The sequence below is a fragment of the Periophthalmus magnuspinnatus genome, chromosome 22 (genome assembly GCF_009829125.3).
Source record: "Periophthalmus magnuspinnatus isolate fPerMag1 chromosome 22, fPerMag1.2.pri, whole genome shotgun sequence".
Classification (NCBI taxonomy): Eukaryota; Metazoa; Chordata; class Actinopteri; order Gobiiformes; family Gobiidae; genus Periophthalmus; species Periophthalmus magnuspinnatus.
In genome coordinates, this window is record NC_047147.1 from 20,798,749 (window position 1) to 20,819,375 (window position 20,627).

Here is a 20,627-nt window from a genome sequence, read left to right on the forward strand (position 1 = left end):
CGATTTCCATTTTCATGCAATAGTCTGTTCAAAAAGGGCAAACAGAAAATGAGGCAGCGGGAAAAATATCGGCACTGAATATCGATATTGGCCAATACAGGTCTGCCGACACTTATATTGGAACCGGTATATCGCCCATTCCTATATTGTCAAGTAATGATTATTTTAGCAGTAGAGTAGTCAGTTACTTCTGTTGTACATTGACACAGTTTTAGTTGCATTACAAACCTAATACAGGTTTAAATGTGGTGACTGAAGGCTTCTAAATAGATAATATTGACAACACGGGTCTCATTTATGAAATGTCTGAACTACACAGATGCTAAAACACAGTTATGATTATAAAAGTACGACTACTACAATTATCACGATTAGTTAATAAAAAAGCCATTGTAGCCCTATTCACTAAGATTAATTTACTTGATGAACCTTGATAGTTTGACCTATTTTAAAGGCTGATATTATTCTATTTTCTGATCTATGTTTTAATGTTGTGTCCTCATCATAAACAGACCTGGAGTTGTTTTGTTTCATTCACACATGTTCTTACCTCATTGGCAAATTACATTATTCACAAAGTTTAAGGTGCACTTTGTAGCTTTTTTGATGAAAGATTTGCCACCTGTTTGTCTAAAATAATTATCTATAATGTTTCGATTTTTTTTTTCCAGCTGTTTGTGCTCAAAAGAATGCATAGGAAGAGTGGGCTTGCCTCCCCACAGATATGACTTGTAACCTGACCTCGTGGCATCACCTTCTCACTTCTGTGTAAATAGATTATTGTTCAATGCTATACCGTGGAACATTCAAGGCAAAGGAATAACCTCTCCAAGAACACGAGCAGAGTGTTGACCCACTACCTGAAGTGGATCTTATTCTATCCTGTGTCAAACAATTCAATCTAGATTAAAGGGCTTATATTATGGCCACATTTTTATATAGCGATTTTCCAGCGTCTTGCTAAAGGACACAATGACGGCATTCATCTGTGCGAGCCAGAATTGCACCGCCAACTGAACAAAGCTCAGCTGAACAAACGATGGAACAAACATTTTCAGAAAGAGTGATAACTTATGCTTATTCTAGTGTCTTACGATCTACAACAGTTCAACTTAGGTTACAAATAGCTATTAACTACCACTGCATGACATCACAAGGTGGAACAGAGCATTTTGAGCTTTGGAGATGTAGACAGACCAATAATACAGGACTACTCAAACATGTGTGACTGTAACAGAACACAACTCCAGGTTTGTTTTTGAGGAGGTAACTGCATTATCACATGGCTAAAAGCTTACAAGAGTTCATTTTTTTGCAGTGCATGGAAAAAAGCAGGAAGGCGGGGGCGTAGTTAATAAATGTATGCTGATGTAGAAGGCTGGATGGGTGCGGTGGAGGAGAGGAAGAGGAGGAGGAGGAGGAAGAGGGGGGGAGAGGGAGAGGAGAAGACGCTTGTTGTTATTTACTGCTCTGTTTGTGGATCCCGCGGCCTGGCAAATGGCATTATACGGCTCCTGTGATGAATGAGCATTAGGCTAAACTCATTTTAAAAGCATCCTGATTTATTAGCGCGCCGGCCTTCCATTTTCATCAGGTCAGTGCGTTGGGCTTGGGAGACTCCACAATGTCATGCTCCAAGGTCACCCACGGAGGTCACGGCCAGTTTTAACCCCATCGCTCAAAATGGAACCCAAAGGAAGAGGGGAGGAAGGGGAGTTTCCACGGGTCTTCCAAAACCGTAGACTTGGATTGGTGCGGAAAACTCGATATATATATTTTGGATAAGTGCGCTTGAAGTTTTGAGGTTCATCAACAGAAATTGGCAGCAAGAAATTTCACACGGGACCCTCTCTAATATAAATTAATAGGAAGAAGGTGCATTTCTGGGCCCCTTAGAGCCTCGAGTCCGGGACAACAGACGCCTTTGTCCATCCCTTGACGACTCCGCTGTTCGCAAGAATCGATACTAAAAAAAGTCACATTCACAGGACGTAAATGAACCTTTCCTGAATAACTTTAGATTGATTTTGAACTGTATCAGAGCAAGTATAAGACACATAAACTAGTATACACCCAGGGACCACTATGGAACCTACTGGACGACTGAGGGATTACACAGATATAAGGCCACATGGGGATATAAAAGAAAGTACTACCGTTTAATGTTGAAAATCACATTCTAATGTCTAAAGAAAGAGTATTTTTTTAGAGCGTTCGATAATAAACTAAGGAATCATAACACAAACCCTTACGCTGTATTTACAATATTCATATTTTTGGCGTCTGTAGAGCGTCCAAGCTAGCATTTGTCACGGCGTGGTGAACTTCGTCGGTTTCATTCATGGGTCCAATTTTAAAAGAATGCAGTTTACTGGTACGATGAATCGGTTTCAGTGTTCACCATTGTGGTCCATGGGCGTATACCAGTCTGTGTGTCTTATACTTGTTCTGATACAGCTCAAGATCATTCCAAAGTTATTCAGGAAAGGTTCATTTCTTCGATACTAGTTTTAATATCGACTAGTATCTGATTTTCGATTCTTTTGACAACCCAAGACTTACTACGACATACAATAATGACCCCAGCACGACCAAACATCTTAAGATAACCAGCTTGAGAATCCAAAACGCAGTGGTCAGCCTGCAATTACGAATGCCAGAGAGACAAGAGCCTTAATGTCCTACTCTTGCCTTGGGGTTAGCTTTATTACACGCCGCTGTTTGCAGGAGCAGCGTCAAATCTATAAAGGCACCATTAGGAGGGGGGCGAAAAAATCTATCAAAACGCCATTACAGTGGAATAAGTTGCCAATACTGCTGATGTGGTTGCGGCCGCTTTGATTTTCCTTCAGATTATTAGGCACGGGAGCCCGGTAGTGACTTTGTTAAGCCAACGCGCCGTCGTACGTCTCGCGGCTTCATAAAGTTTGCTGCCTCATATTTCCCTGCGTATCGATTACCCATTATCATTTGTCACGGGGTGTCCTAACTCAAGGGGAAAATATAAGCGTCTTTCTTCGGAGAGCTTCGGAGAGTATGGATCTGCGTGTTGGAGGTAGCAATCTGTGAGAAAAATGAGCGGAGGGATGGAGGTAAAAAGGACCGGGGAGTCGGAGCGCTCGGCACGGGGGGTGAGGGGTGGTGAGGAGACAAGGTAATATACGGAAAGTGCTGGGGAATGGTATGAGTAGAATATATGTTTTGGTGGAAAAATGGTTGAAGAAATAAAATGGGAAGCGAAATGGAAAGTAAAAAGATAAATCTGTTACCTGTATGTTTTTGGACATGCCTTTTGGTTCACATTTTAAAGATTTACTGTGTAACTTTTCTGGTTGCAGGTATGCCGCCTGCTTGTCTCCATGGAGATGTCGTCGCTTTGCCTGTAATGTTTCAACAGTATTCCATTAAACCGCTCGCAGTGAGAATACACGTCTTTCAGCTAGTTTTTTTGCAGTTAAAAACACAATTGTGGGGGAAAAAATGCCTGAGATATAGTTTAATGCCATACTGTGGAACATTCCTCGGCGACAAGCTGGCATACCCTCCACCAGAAAAGTTACATAGTGCACCTTTACAAAACACAACTCCAGGTATTCGGACATTTTAAATCGCAATATTCATCTAAAACGACTTGATAAATGAATCGAATCCACAGACTTTTGCGTTAGAAAAGTGAGGTGTCCAATGGGAGCTGACGTCGCCGTAAACGACTACGCAACGCTGCCGAATCCTACACATATCACTGATTTAAGAAAATAAAATTGGAGAACAAAGTGGGTACAGAGCAGTGAGCGTGTACTGATGGAGGCGAAAACGGGAATTGTTTGGCAAAATGGCGAAAATAAGCGATTAAAGATGGCGCAAACATGCACAAATCACTCCAAATACAACTCCGGGTGAGCAAATGATGAGGTCTGCTTTAAAAATAAATAAGTAAATCAAAAATATATGTCTGTCTGACTTAGGGACGGCAAAACATGTGCAATTAAAACCATTTACAACTATTTTATACTAGGGAGGCAAATTGGTCAATGCTCATTCACGTTGTACCACATAAACATACAAGACACATATTGATTCAAAATGGCCGCCAACAGTTAGATTGTTAGTTTATGCAATCTTACTCAAACATATTCTTTACCAGTGTTTTCACAGTAACCAAAGCACATCTGCCACTCCACACAACACACATGAGAGCTTACCTTATCTTGAACATTGTAAAAATAGGTGAAGGAAGGGCATATTGATAAACTGTTCTTGGCTCATATCCTTCCTTAAAATCTAAAAAAAACAAACAAAAAAAAAACAAAATGTCTGCCACAATTCACAAATGAGATTACGTAGATTTGAGATGTCTATTTTGATTATTTTATCAGTAGCAGACTTCCTGGGAAAGTACCTGACTACACTGGTGACTTCTGTACTCACAAATCACACATGTTTTTAGAATGTCAAAAATCTTGCTTTAAACGTCTGAGCAACTACAACTTACTTTAATTCTACAACTACTATAACAAATACTACTTTTGCTATTACTATTACTACTACTACTACTACAACAATTACTACATCTACTAATATAGCTAATTTTGCTAGTACTTTTGCTTCTACTACTTTTATGTATGTACTACTAAAACTACTGCATCAAATACTACTCCAATTACTACTACTACTATTTTTTTTAATTTTTTTTTTGTGAAGCACTTTGGTCAGCTGAAGTTGTTTCAAATATCCTATATAAATTATCTTGAATTAAATTACTACTACTAGTACTACTAATACTACTACTACTATCTCTATTACTACTGCTACTACTACTACTATCTCTATTATTACTACTACTACTATCTCTATTACTACTATTACTATCTCTATTACTACTATTACTATCTCTATTACTACTACTACTACTACTACTACTACTACTACTACTACTACTACTACTACTACTACTATCTCTCTATTACTACTACTACTACTATCTCTATTACTACTGCTACTATCTCTATTACTACTGCTACTATCTCTATTACTACTGCTACTATCTCTATTACTACTACTACTATCTCTATTACTACTACTACTATCTCTATTACTACTACTACTATCTCTATTACTACTACTACTATCTCTATTACTACTACTACTATCTCTCTATTAATACTACTACTACTACTACTACTACTATCTCTATTACTACTGCTACTATCTCTATTACTACTGCTACTATCTCTATTACTACTACTACTATCTCTATTACTACTACTACTACTACTATCTCTATTACTACTACTACTATCTCTATTACTACTACTACTACTATCTCTCTATTAATACTACTACTACTACTACTACTACTACTACTACTACTACTACTACTACTACTATCTCTATTACTACTACTACTACTACTACTACTACTACTACTACTATCTCTATTACTACTACTACTACTTTCACTATTGCAATTACTTCTACCTCTTCTATTTCTACTAATCCTGCTCTACTAGACCCTTATTACTACTTCACTAAAGTACCAGTACAACTACAACCACTGTTTCTGCTTCTACTAGAGGTTTAAATATTTGCAGTGAGACAAATCCATATTTGTCTCAATACACTTATGGTACTATTCATTATTTTTGTCCTATGGAATATTTCAGCTGGTACTTCCATTATTATTACGTATATTTGCCTAGAAGTGCAAATATTCATAACATATATCCTCAACTTACAATAAACCTATAAACGACAAAACACTTGACACATTTAGCTATTTTCGAGTTTAGCATTACAACATGCTTAGCTAATCACACAGCGTTAGCATAGAGGCTCGTCCGGGCTTGAAATGTGAATAGAAACATTCCATTGTACGAGATGCCGTGGACTGTCAGAAACACGCCTGTATATATCACAAAAATGACTCATCGCGGCCATTTCGTCACACAATGATACAATCCATTTAATCCCAACCTTTTTAACAGATGATTTAAGGATTTTAGTCAGCGCGTTCGTACATAGAAATCCATCTGTGTGATTTATAATGTTAGTGGAGCTGGGATGGAGATGAGAGATGCAGAGTGGTACACTTTGCTAACACAGATAAACTACATGGAGGGAATGGACTGAAACATGAGTGTATAGAGATTGTGTAGAGATGCCACTGTATTCAATGAGGGGTAGAAATACAGCGCGAGTTCCGTAGGGATTGGGTTCCATCATAGACTTTATAAGCTTTTCGTCCATAGTTATAGATTCTACGCTAAGGGTTTTTACAATGATCTACGCGTGTACACATAGTAGAGTGATTAATAAATGAACTGTATGTAACCTGCACTCCTGCTCCTTTCAAAAGGTACTGCAATCCCAATTTAACCTGGTTGTCCAGAGCCTTAATCTGCAGATAGCGAAGACATACACGTTTTTCTTATTTTCTTTACATAGACAGGTCATGCTTTGTATCTAGGGACACGGATAGGTCACGATTTACGGAAATTAAACTCACGCATAGGCCTGTCGTAATAACAATAACACATTTTGAAGTTCAGTGTATCGCTGAAGTAAATATCGACGATACTATGATAATATTGAATCTAATTTATGCCATTGACACAGTAACCCAACAGCAGATTTAAACCACAAAAGCGACTCTAAATGTACAGTATTATTAAAAAATCATGAGCTGGAATAAATAAACAGTAGAATGAAATACTTAAGTAGTTAGTTTGCATCTGGAATGAGACATAGAAGTTATTTATTCAAATTTTTATGGCTCAAATCTTATCATATAGCCACGAAAGTAACAAATAATAACACGAAATTACAGGAAATACACTTTCTAAATATTGACCGCAAAAAATAGTGTCCAATATGTGAAACCTGGAACAGTAAGTCGATATAGTGATAATCGTGACAAGACTAATTATACATACTGTCCGTTTAAACATCTTGAGTTAATATTTTGTTGTTGTTTGTTTTGTTTTGTTTTTTTCTGCAGCCTCCAAATCGGTTCTGAACAGCATGCTGAAGGAGCCATCTTTGATTCCAGACCAAACGTTGGCCAAGAATATTTACCAAGTAAGTCAGCTATCATTATCCAGTTAATTATTTAAAAACAATGTGAAGATATGTGGAGTTTTACACCAGAAATACTAGAAATTTAATAACCTCTGTGCACAGGGGCATGCTGGTTAGCTCACAGCGTCTCAATGCTAATGCTAACTTTTATTCAAACATAAAAGAAAGAAACAATTACAATTTAAAGTAAAGATAAGTAAAGACTATCTGATTTGTTTTTGTATCTAGATTACTTCAGTTTCTGCCTCAAAAAAGCCACAAAATTAGCATTAGCGTTAGCATTAATACAGCTTTCACCTCATTTGCAAAGTATTTAACATGTTTTCCGTGAATTCCACCCACATCTCGCTGTTCACTGCCTGATCTGTGAGTACTTATTGATTTTAGCGCGACTCTGCAAAAACACCATATATACCAGATATAATTGAACGGGAAGCAATCGTGACGCTAACGTTGAGCTAGCCATTCGCCGTTTTGCACTGAAAGTTTCCATTATATTATTCCCCGCAAACACTGAACGCATTTTATACATTTTGCATTCTTTCTTACAATTCCCACATGCCCAGCCAGTGTTTTGAGATGTGTTTTGTTTGACAGTAGGCAAGACCACCACACCCCAAACACTCCCCCCTTTCCAATGTGCGATTCTATGGTCATGCCTGCCAATCTACCCATGTCTCCTGTGTCCTCCCTCCCTCTTTCTCTGCCCCCTTCCTTCACCCACCATCATACTCCCCCCCCCGCTCTTTCTCTTTTCCAGTGCACAATAAACGACTGCTGTTATGGGCCGCTGGTAGACTGCATCAAACAGTATCCTTCCACCATAAAAAGTAACGCCTGGAAATTGACGAGGAGCTATACCGAAAGGGGCGTGCGTGTCTGGATGCACCTGACATAAAAGTTCTGCTCCACGGAGGATCCCGGGCTCGTCGGGGGTACGGGGGAGCGATGGAGGTGACAGAGGGGAGAGGGTAAACGCATGGGCAGGCAGTGGAGCGGATGCAATGTTATACAAGTGATACAAGGAAAGATTTGCATATATTTTGCTCAATTTTATTTTTAAAAAGGAGATATGTAACTTTTCTATTCGTGGAAGTGTTCCCGTGGTGATGGTATCGGTGTTTAACTGACTCTGTAGCTCAGTGAGTGAATTCTGGAGGCTCTGAGCTTTCACATGAGGCCTGTCCATAAACCGAGAATGAGAAAAATGTGTTCCATGTGTCCTTTAGGGTTGTCAAAAGTATTAAAAATCAGATACTAACCGATACTAAAACTAGTATCAGAATTACTACTCATTTCAGCAAGCATCAATACTAAAAAGTACACATTCACAAGACAGAAATTAACCTTTCCTGAATAGCTTTAGAATGACCTTGAGCTGTAGCCATAAACTGTATGTATAAATGGACATAGCTAACCTGCTAGCATTCCGAATAGGAAGTGAACATGGGCAAACTTCCGGCTCCATCGACTCCGACTCCAGTTCACTTTAGAGTAAAATATTGTCATCCCTCTCTCTGTAAACTGCTGCAGTGAGCCTCATCATTTTGCTCTTAAAATGTTCGTATCGAAACGCTCTACATGATCCCGGTATTTTTATTTCGCTATTGTCGCTAAGATATGAACATTAATAACAGACAAATCATGCGCCTTCTTTCCCCGAGGTCACTCCCGCTAGCGTTAGCAACAGGTTTGATTGACAGCGTTGCTAAGCTCCCGCTCTCTGCTAAGAAAAATACGGAACTTGATCCAAAACTCGCCACTATAACTGCTCTAGCCTCGATGAAAAAACCTTTTAACTAAGATTCCAGGCTGCCCTTAACGCCCGGCGACTTCCACGCTGAACTGTAGTCCTTCATTGACTTTTCCGCTGAGATCACATGACTTCTGCGTCTGCTCCGACAGCTGTGATGTGAGGGGCTGCGATCGGGAGGCTGACCCTTATTTAAGCCCCCGTGCGTCATAACACTGCGCACTCCCATTGTCCACCTCTCATCTGCATGTATGGGGCTGAGGGCTCTGTGTTCGGGCCCAGTCAAGCCTGTCCTCTCCTGCCCTCCCTCCCTCCCTCCTTCCCTCTTCCACCCATCCCTCCATCCTCCTCCTCAACCCCACCCCCCTGAGTCCACCACAGACTTCATTAAACCCTCCCCATTACTTACATGCTCCTGCCAACTAAGCAACACATTAATTACAAGCCTTTTTAGCCGTACGGCATAACATAATGGTATGATGCAAATGACAACGTATTACGGCAGCGTTTTTCTTCTGTACCGTTCCGTGCATTTACCCAAGTTGGCATTTACTCAATTGGTCTAATTTATTTAATGGACTTCATGTTTAGTTTTTTCTACACTACAAAAAGTACTGACTTAGAATGTAGGTTGTATCAAAGTAAATAGTGTAAAATCCAATCAATTTAAAATGGTTAGAATGACTTAAAAAACAATCAGTGTTAAAGTATTTCCTGGAAAATGAGCCAGATAACATAAGATTTCATTCATTTCTTCCACGTTTAACTTTGATTTTTTTTAAATATTTTATCAATGAAATAAATTAATACAAATAAAAAATACTCAAATATTATTAAATGGGATTTTACATTTTCTATGGGGTACTAATTGCTAACACGTTACATATATGGATCAAAATGTTTCCTTTTATTGTTTTGAAAATTCTATATTTGCTAAAAAAACAACATTAAAGGTCCTATATTACACAAAAATTGACTCTTGTGAGGTTTAAAATGTTGTTACCTCATCAAAAACATACCTGGAGTTGTGTTTTGTTTTATTCACACATGTCTGAGTAATCCTTTATTATCAGTCTGTCTACATCTCCAAAGCTCAAAACCCTCTGTTCCACCTTGTGATGTCATGAAGTAGTAGTTTTCAAGTCAACAGCTATCATTTACCTTAAGCTCGGTAGAGTTTGGCAATTCCAAGTCTGAAACAATCCAAATTATTCTAGTGAAGGTGTATGGAGTTTAAAAACACTGTGGAGCACTTCCTGTATTACCACATGACATCACAAGGTGGAACAGAGTGTTTCTTTCTTTGTGTGTTAAACATGTGAAAATAAAACATGAAGGAAATGGCGTAATATGGGCCCTTTCAAATATTTATTAAGTTTCAGTTTAGGTTTGGTCTTCCCCTCCCTTTTCTCTCCTCGCTAAGTCACTCCTTCTTCAGAGCGCTATAATGACGCAACCAGCGCTTATCCCACTAATGAAACTACTGCACATCGCGTCAGGTTTGTGAAGTTGTAGTGTATTGCAGTGATTTTGCATCTTGCTCCTGTTTCATGGACAAACACTACAACAATAAGAGTTAAAAGGCAACAGGCCACGACCTCCGATGCACAGATCAGTAATGAAAATATCGCAAATTTTCTACGCAAAAAAACGCCGTGCCCCAGTGGTCAGGCGTGGTACTGCACCTTGTTGTATTAATGCTAGATTACAGCCCTGCCTTCATAACCAGGATCTTAACACGCATGTCTCGCTAATGCTCATCACTCCTATATATTCTAGATAAATTGTGTCTCATTCTGAACTACTATTCTTTATAAATGGACCACGACTACTTTGTATACTTCCTTGACTCCCACGTCTCAGTGCGATTGGCCAGGAGCACGAAGTTCTGCTGAGGGACAAGCTGAAGGAGAGGAACATGTCTTTTTTAGGTAAGACCCACTGCATCTACACTGTTAGTTTTTATGTTCTAAAAGACACAAGATTGCTTAGAATTTAGATTAAAATTCTAATCGAAAGAAGAGGAGGAACGACAATGGAATTTACAATACAAGTGTACCCTAGCCTTACTACATGGGCACAGTGTCAGTGTTGCTAACTGGTAATGTTCTTTCAATATCTTTAATTATTTTTGCTGGTGGACAAAAAAAATAGAACTGGGTGAATTTAACTTGACCAAATTCCCAGATATTTTCATCAACAACTAAAAAATAAAACAGAAACAAAGTGATTAGTGTTCGATGCAAACAAAAATCTTTATACTTGATAACAATGCCAACAAAAAAACAACATTAATAGAATCTTCAACACATCATACTGCTGGATTTCAGAACATTCTATAGGCCAATCATATTTAATACAGATGGGGACAGTTAAAATTAATATTCCCAAAATACAGATTCTGCATTTCTTCTTCTGCACAGATGTAATGCAGATTTATTACAAAAACATTAGACATTGTGGCAGAGTTCTTTGTTATAATTTGGTGTTTTGGTTCCCAAGATAAAGCAGAATGAGCCTCATGCGAGTTTCTCATTTGGGTTGCCAGTTTCAATGTGGAAATCCAGTTAGTTTAAACCTAAAAGGACTTTGATCTGAATCATCATTATCTAAACCCCAGCACATACAGCCAATCATGAATCAGTGCTAGTGTTGCACTGTCCATAAACTGAGAAGGAGAAAAACTTGTATGTGTCCTCTATCTGTAGGTTAAGGCTCTGGCAACACGGGTTCAGTTGTGATTTTAGTACCTTTTTAAACCAGTAATAGCGCAGGTTACACACAGTTCCTTTAAACATATCTTCATTCCCCCAAAGCAAAAGTTATATCCACCATTTAGCAGTTTGTTCATCGTTTTGTCTTAGTTTTCAGTAAATCAAGGTGGGCTGTCCAGGTGTGAAATTGCACCCCCTCCCATCTTCTTCCATCTCACCCCATCCCCTCGCAGTGTCCCGGGCCGGTGAGCGATGAGGGATAAAAGTCATTCCCCCTGTCATTAGGCCAGTATTCTTTATATGGGTTCTATATGGGCTGTGCTGCTGACCTTTTGTTGGGGGCCAGTTCTCAAACAGCCAGAGTTCGGGGGGCACGGGGACCACTGGGGCGGGCTCACCACACCTGATAAATGGATTGGAAATAAGCTAGCCAACAGCGGTGACGGGCCATTAATTTTAATCAAAAGTGGTGTAAAAAAAAGGCGATCAAGGCCACCTGACAACGTGGACAGGCCAGTAGGCAGGGACAGAGACGGCTCAGGGGGCACAGGGGGATGTCCAGATGTCATTGGAGCTGGAATATATGGTTTAGCTGTCAAAAACAAACACAAAATAAACATTAAAAGTAAATTTGTTTTGGAGCATAGACGTGAATTAAATGGAGAAATACTTAAAAATAGACTTTAAAATATACTTTAAAAATATACTTTAAAAATATACTTAAAAATATACTTAAAAATATACTTTAAAAATATACTTAAAATTATACTTAAAAATATACTTAAACTTATACTTAAAAATATACTTTAAAAATATACTTAAAAATATATATACTTAAAATTCTACTTTAAAAATATGCTTTAAAAATATACTTTAAAATATACTTAAAAATATACTTTAAAAATATACTTAAACTTATACTTAAAAATATACTTTAAAAATATACTTAAAATTATATATACTTAAAATTCTACTTTAAAAATATACTTTAAAAATATACTTAAAATTATACTTAAAAATATACTTTAAAAATATACTTAAACTTATACTTAAAAATATACTTTAAAAATATACTTTAAGATATATATACACCTAAAATTCTACTTTAAAAATATGCTTTAAAAATATACTTAAAAATTACTTGAAAAATTTTACTTTAAAAATATAATCAGGGTTAAGCATGATTATTAACAGTTTACATCGGTCCAAAGTTCCTTATTATGCTGATACATTCCTAGCATCCTAATTATTCACTGTGATGAGTTTATAAGAGCTTTTTGCATCTTTCAGAGGCCAAAGCGGAGTGTGCTAACTGCATCTTTTATTACTTACTGGGTGTCGAACAATAAAAATACATAAACTTAGATGGAGAGGTTATACTGAGATCTCATTTTGATGCCAGCAGCTGTTTTTAGAATATATATGTACTAGGGCAAGACAAATTTTACTTTACTTGATTAGATTTTTATTTTTTTTAATAGTCCCTTTTCATCTCTCAATATCAATTCATTTGCATAATGTTCAGCCCTGTTTGGAGGGATAGTTTTCAATTCAAGATTATATGGATTAAAATTAAAATATATATTATCCAAACCCCATGTCCATGTTATTTTTTTTTTTAATTTTGTTTTAATATATTGAAATCAGTCACATGGGAGGAGCTCGGAGTAGAGCCGCTCCTGCTACACGTCCAGAGGAGTTGGAGGACATGTCTGGGGAGGGGGAAATCTGGGAGTCCCTGCTTAGACTGCTGCCCCCACGGCCCTGCCTCGGATAAGCAGAAGAAATTGGATGGATGAAATCAAATAAAAATTGCAATATGAATAGATGCAATTGTTAAATCAAAGATTGCAATTATTTAGGTATAGATTCCCACCGTATACAACAAAGTAGCATGTCTTTTTATTTTAAAACCTGCTAACCCTTTAGTTTTTGGACCTCTACAAGACTCCCGTTCATTTGAGAACATTAGTTTATCAGTTCATATTTCAATCTCCTCACCAATGTTAATGCTCCTGTTTACACTTTTTAAACATCATTCTATCGCAATTACAAGACTTTTCCCCCCATTTTTTAAATGGCCTGTGCCACATTTTTTCATGTATTTGAGCAAAATTTATCAGATATATTGCTGTTCTCGAGGTCAAAATAAATCAACTGTAAGGAAGTGCGCTACTAGCATGCTAGTTATTGTTCGCATTACCTCTGTGCCCTTTGAAATTTGTACTTATAAACTCACCATTGTGGATAATTAGGATCCCCAGAATGCATAATATAATTGTGAATTAACTTTGGACCACTGCAAACATCTTAAAATGAACTAGTTCTGTTTTTCACATTTTTAAGACTGTAAAAACCAGGTACAGCTCCTTTTAATATACTTTTTATAGCTCCCTGTGTGCCTAACCCGTCCTAATCACCCCAAAGTGGATGAACACGACATTGAATCCACGTTAAACGACCCCCATTTCACTTATACGCATTTAATAGAAATATACTGCCTGTAAAACTCTGCGATACCATTACTACCAACATTTCCGGAAGCATTGCCAGCAGCTACATTAAATTTCATAGATAGGATTCCCTCTCTCCCCTCTCTCCCTCCTGACCTCTCCTGCCTCCCCTCCATCCTCTCCTCCGATTCCCTTCTTCCACGCTCCATTAGCCGAGCTTGGCTGAAGACAAAGAGGCCGGGCCCCTGCTAGCCGAACGACCTGGTCAGCCTGCCGATGTAATGGAGAAATCGGGATCGCTGGCGGGGATAATGGCCGCCTCGGAGTCAAGGACAACGACGGCCAATGGATCGCTCGCCGGGGTCAGGCTAGCATAGGCGCTAACACCCACCCCGCGCTAGCCCCCTTGTTAGATGTTTTATAAAGCCGGGGTAAATGGTGAGAGGGCTCTGTAAGCACCTCTTTACGGGCGTAGTGCAGTGGCAGCAGATCTGAGCTGGGGTAGTTAATGGTTTTTACGGTGTGTTTTCTGGCCTGACTCGGTGGAAGGTTGAGTGTTAAAAGTTAGTGCCCTGTAAGGAGGTATATGGGGGCGTTAATGGGGTTTTTGTAGGAGAATGCAATCACAGTTTGAACCTGCGGCCAGAGGGGAGATTGGGAAGTTTATAATCTTAACGCTTACGACAAATGAACCAATTCTTTTTTTTTCCTAAAGGATCGGATGAGGTTTAAGTGTGCATTTAAGTCTGGACTACACTACCAGTCAAAAGTTTGGACACACTTTTTCATTTTGTGTTAAAGTGCTTTTCACAAATTTAAGAGTCCAAAGCGGTAATGCTAACGACAGCTAGCAGGCTAACCGCGAACTTCTTCACAACTGACTTACCGTATATTGATCTCGAGAGCAACAAAGCAAACGATGGATACTTAAAATATAAAAACATGTCTTTGCTACATAATTCCATACATCTTGCTTCTAATATTTGATGTCGTTTGATGGCATAAAGAAAAAAAAGCATTGAACGAGATGTTTCCAAACTTTATGACCGGTAGTTTAGACCAGGACTAAACCAGGACTAGCACAGGACCAAACCAAGTCTACATCAGGACTAAACTGAGCTCAAACAAGGACCAAACAAGGGCAAGTGTGAACGTATCCTAAGATCCAGATTTACCAAATAAATCTCATTTTACAAAGGTGCAATGAACTACTATGTTGGCTATTAGAAAGTTGGTGCTGGATTATCTTAACTTGTTACTAAACATAAACAAATACTGACCTTTACCATAACCGCTTCCCTAATCCAAAACTTTCTACTATTTATACCGTCTAGTATCAACCCTTGGAGAAACCTTAGGCTGTATAACTGTAGCTAATGAGAACCCTAATGCCACTTTTGTCAATTTCAAAATAATTTCCCGAGGTACTGAATTAACACTGTTATACTGCAACTGGTAAACTGTGAGCTGTAGTTTGTATAATTTCTTAATGCAAAATGTCGGTATTTTTTGCTCATTGGTGTAATCAGCGTCTGTAAGTTCACAATTACTAAATGAGTGTACACATACAAGTCAGTACTATAAATGTTGTCAGTGAATGTGTATATGCTGTATATGTATTTCTTTCACAATATTGTTTTTTTTCCAATAGATGAAACGCAGCTGAGGACCATGGGCTATGACAAAACACCAGACATTATCCTGGAAGTTCCTGTTGGTCAGTAATTTACAACTTATTTTAGTGTTAAGCTACGTTTTTGAATTGTATTTTATAATCAAAAACATAGACTGTGATGTGATAGTATTGTCCATTTAAAGGGCCCTTATTACGCTATGTTATAATTTTGTTTCCTCATCACAAACATACCTGGAGTTGTGTTTTGTTTCATTCACACATGTTTAACTTACAAACCATGAATATTTAGGCTGAGTTCTCAAACAGAAAACACTCTGTTCCACCTTGTGATGTCATGTGGTGATACAGGAAGTGCTCCACTGTGTTTTTAAACTCCTTACACCTTCACTAGAATCATTTGGATCATGTCAGCCCTGGAATTGCTTGAAAACTACCACTACATGACATCACAAGGTGGAACAGAGCATTTTGAGCTTTGGAGATGTAGAAAAACTAATAATCAAGGGTGACTCAAACATTTGTGAATGAAAGAAAACACAACTCGGGGCATGTGTTTCAGGAGGTGACAGCATTATAACATGGCTTAAAGCTTACAAGAGTCAATTTTGTGTAATATAGGACCTTTTAAGCCAAACCTAGATATGCTTCTGTTATAGGGCCAATGCCAATGGTACAACACATAAATGCTATTTCTTTATCAATAGCTTACTGTTAACTTATTGTGTATTCATGTAAATGACCATGAGTGCATGTGAAATGGTTGAAGTCATGTTAAAGTCATGATGACATCATGGATAAATCATGAGGAACTAACATTTACTTATATACATAACTGTATGATGAAGTGGACTAAGGGAGTGTGACGTCACCCATAGCGTTCTGCTCCAGTCAAATAAAGCACATCGAAGGTAGGGGCGAATTTGGAGCCGAGCTCCATATCTGGAATTCTGACTGCGAGTTACTTTCCATTTCTGTCTATGTTGTGATGAAGGCCACCTTCCTCGTTAGTATAGTGGTGAGTATCCCCGCCTGTCACGCGGGAGACCGGGGTTCAATTCCCCGACGGGGAGGAAACATGTTTTTGATCTTCTGATATAGTATTTCAATAGTTGTTCAAATGAATTCATAGTGATATTTTTTTGTGACTCAAATCAAGGGTTAGAATGATGGTTCGTAGGTTTTGTTGACAACAGTGGCGAGTTAGCTACGTCCATTTATGTATACAGTCTATGGTTTGTCATCATGTTTTGTATTTGTATGTTCTTACAGCTGTCGATGGCCATATTGTGCACTGGATTGAAAGCAAGGCGTCATTTGGAGATGACTACAGCCACCGGACCTACCTCAACGAGCAGTTCTGGAGCTACTGGAACAGGTGGGTCTGCCTCAGCCCTGCTCCTGACCGCGGTACACTGGATTGTTTTTGCATGGAAACAGATCAGATATGGTTACATGGACATTTCCTCCTGCATAGTTTCACAGCCCTCACATGCTTGGATCACACTCTTGTGGCTCACACTGAATGGCCTATAGTGCTATATTGTTTTTGCAAAGTCCACACATTGTTTTGGGGGAAGTTGGGAAAATAACTGAGCCAGGGAATTTGTGCTCATGAGAATAGTGTAGAATGAGAAGCTGGCATCAGACCGTACACTAAAGTTTTGTAATGAGCTGATGTTTTGTGTTTAGTTCAGAGTTGACACCTTTTGTTGTTCTTATAACTGTTTATGTGTTGTTGTTAATGTAGCTGCTTTTACATGTGACACTTGGTTGCAATGCCGACAAGTTGATGTGAAGGCTCTATTGGTCAGCTACCTTTTACATTTTAAATAATTTCAGACCTGGAATTCCTAAATCTCTACTAAACAAATGATTCCAGTGGAGGTACAGAAGATTAAATCACAGTGAAGCACTTCCTGTATTGCCACATGACATCACAAGGTGGAACAGAGTGTTTTCTGTTTGAGAAAAGAACACATCTTAAATATACAGGGTTTGTGTGTTAAACATGTGTGAATGAAACAAAACACAACTCCAGTTATGTTTGTTATGAGGAAACAACATTATAACAGAGATCAGAAAACACCATAAAATGGACCCTTTAAATTATTCCTCACTTTCCAAACACAATCTGAGCATCATAATTATTCAAGTGCTTTTAACAACTTGCATAGACCACAGCGGCGTTTTACCATCACAGCAATGCTAACAACAACTACCATGTTAACAGTGCACTTCCTGGCTGTTAGACGACAAAACACGTAATAATTAGATGGTAGAGTGTACACAGCAGTCTCTTTTTACAATATAGCTGCGTTGGGGTAATTCCAGTTTTTCTCGTCAGGTACAGGCCCTTTAAAATAATTATAACGCTGTATTTTAAAATGAGGTTTGTACCAGTTAACCCTATGGTTGGTGATAAGATGCCTGACCCACTAGACCACTGTTGTGTATTATAACATTTGCGCAATTCTTGCCTTTTCTCCATTTCATTCATCCCTCTTGTCTCACACATACTCCTGTCTCTTACATTGCACATCCGCATATCAGATTTCACCCGCTCTGATTGGACAGCGGGGGTGTGTGTGTCTGGCTTTCGCGTCGGGCCCTCGGGTGCTCTTGTTGGGTGGGTGGTATTGGGTGCAGCGGCCTGTCGCACTGCGTTAGGGTGTAGTCCCACTTTGGGTCTAGACCGTGTCAAGCTGTGGATAAACCCAACCAAAGCTGTCAGGCCCTCCCCTCGCGCCACTCCATAGACTTTAATTGACATTTACAGCTGACATTTTCATATGACCCATCTGCCTCTTATTGTTTGTCATCCGAGATAGGAGAGATAATTTGTGAATGCTAATGGAGGTTTGATGGATGAAGAGCGGCGGTGAAAATACATACAATAAAATAAATGGAATATTGAATTTTCCTTTGCATCCTGTTAAAAAAAATAAGTAAATAAAAATAATAATTTGAGCCCTGGAATTGCCAATCTCTACTAAACTGCAGGTAAAAGGTTGTGTTCTCCAGGTATGTGTTTGAGGAGGTAACAGTCATAACATGATTTAAAGCCCCAAATAATCCATTTTGTGTAACATAGCACCTTTAAACAGTTCAGATTTCCATTAAAGCTCTTGAACAGTTTTAAGATATGAACTTGAAAAATGAAACTGAAAAATCTCAGTTGTATATTTTTATATTTTCAGGCTTGACCTTGGGGCAGTGACTTTCTCCATTAGCCCAAAGACTAGTTATTCAGATTGTCCTGGTTTGATTCCTGTTTAGTCTTATACAGTTGGTATATCATAATTTGCTGTACGATCTGTACTGTAATGGAGTAATCAGAGAGTAACGTTGTTGCGTAACGCTTGTCCTGCAAGGTGAGCAAAGGCACCTTCCTCGTTAGTATAGTGGTGAGTATCCCCGCCTGTCACGCGGGAGACCGGGGTTCAATTCCCCGACGGGGAGGAGATATGTTTTTTATCTTCTGATGTGTTATTTCAATAGTTGTTCAGATAAGTTCTTTGTGATGTTTTTGTGATTATTAATTCTATTTAGTGTACTTTTTGTTTTTCATAAGTGGCACCATGCAGTATATGATTCATTTCCTCTTTGTAGGCAGTGTACTTTCAGTTTCTGTCTGCGTCGCTGTTTATAGCACCTTCCTCGTTAGTATAGTGGTGAGTATCCCCGCCTGTCACGCGGGAGACCGGGGTTCAATTCCCCGACGGGGAGGAAATTTGTTTTGTCCTCCTGGTGTAGAGTTACAGTGGTCAACAGATAGTGTCTTAAAAAGACCTTGTAAGTGTGTAAGGCTTCACCCAATCACAGCTAGTATCCATAGCATTTTTTCAGGTCAGAGGTGGAATCAGAGAAAAGTCTGTATATAATAGTAATAATTGTTTCAAGGCAAGTTTATTTGAACAGCACGAATCATACACAAAGTAATTCAAAGTGCTTTACAGAATAAGAAAGACTTTAAAATGACAATACAAAAAAAAATAAAAATCATAAAAACAGTGCACTTTGGATATGTTTTCTCTAGCGATAGGCCAATACATCAGACCGATATTTGACCTTTTTTAGCGAATCGGTCTCAAATTTCCAGCACAGGCCGATATTTTGCTTTTGCCCTCCTGCTACATAAAGAGTCCACATAAAGCTGTACTTGAACACTTCAGTGCATAGAGATAACTGTACAAAACGTGACTACACAGCTCTGAAATGTGTATGGTAAAAAACAGCAATGGGTGAGTTTGTAGTAAATTTAGGGAATCGCGGGAAAATTATCAAAAGCAGCCATCATTTCCTAGAGATTCTAAATAATCGGTATCGGCATCATCCATGGAAAAACACGCCGATCTCTGCTTCACTCTACAACACTTGTTAATCTCGTATAACAGTGATTGGGTGACATCATGGCTCTCTCACTCCTCATTAGCGACTATGGACTCATACTCTCAGTTTATAGTTTTAGACAGACTGCTGTTTAGGCTGTTTGTCCGTTCTCTCGTTCTTCATCCTCCCTTTCACCCCACCACTCCATCCCTCCATCTCGGTGTAACCCAAGCATGCTGCAGTGTTTGGACGTATTTCATTGGTCCTGATTGACGTTCTCACTGATTTGCTTATTTTTCATGGAGCTCCTTCGCTACAGCTTGTGTTAATTTGCCTTTATGCTCTAATGATGTATGGAAAGTGCTATGGGACATTTTTTATTTGTGATTTGGAAAAGCTGAACGAATATGTACACAAATATAACCACTTTGCCTTAAAGTTATTTGTAAAAAAAAAAAAAAAAAAAAAAAAAAAAAAAATGATCAGGATTTAAACTAAAGTACAGATTTATATGGGACAACAGCAGAAAGGAAAAGTGAGTGAGTTAGTTACTATTTTGGGGTATTTTAGGTAGAACTCATGATTCACAAGTTTAATCTGTGTTTATAAATACATTGTTTGCTAGTGCTTTTTTCTGTATAAATAGTTGTTTTTGTAGGTGTAGC

At 38.5% G+C, this 20,627-nt stretch overlaps 1 protein-coding gene and 3 non-coding genes across 5 annotated transcripts in view; all 4 read left to right on the top strand.

The window, feature by feature from the left end:
* The window catches only part of cdin1 (CDAN1 interacting nuclease 1), a 146,663-nt gene that overhangs the window by 59,853 nt on the left and 66,183 nt on the right, over positions 1 to 20,627 (top strand). For both annotated transcript variants that reach the window (XM_033988288.2, XM_055230989.1), the window contains 5 exons: positions 6,998 to 7,077; positions 7,838 to 7,887; positions 10,694 to 10,761; positions 15,649 to 15,714; positions 16,903 to 17,008. In XM_033988288.2, the coding sequence (XP_033844179.1) occupies positions 6,998 to 7,077; positions 7,838 to 7,887; positions 10,694 to 10,761; positions 15,649 to 15,714; positions 16,903 to 17,008 (370 nt within the window). The remainder of the gene's footprint in view (positions 1 to 6,997; positions 7,078 to 7,837; positions 7,888 to 10,693; positions 10,762 to 15,648; positions 15,715 to 16,902; positions 17,009 to 20,627) is intronic.
* On the top strand, positions 16,632 to 16,703 carry trnad-guc (transfer RNA aspartic acid (anticodon GUC)). The gene has a single exon. It is a non-coding gene; the product is annotated as a tRNA-Asp (tRNA).
* On the top strand, positions 19,021 to 19,092 carry trnad-guc (transfer RNA aspartic acid (anticodon GUC)). The gene has a single exon. It is a non-coding gene; the product is annotated as a tRNA-Asp (tRNA).
* Positions 19,288 to 19,359, top strand: trnad-guc (transfer RNA aspartic acid (anticodon GUC)). Its single transcript has one exon. It is a non-coding gene; the product is annotated as a tRNA-Asp (tRNA).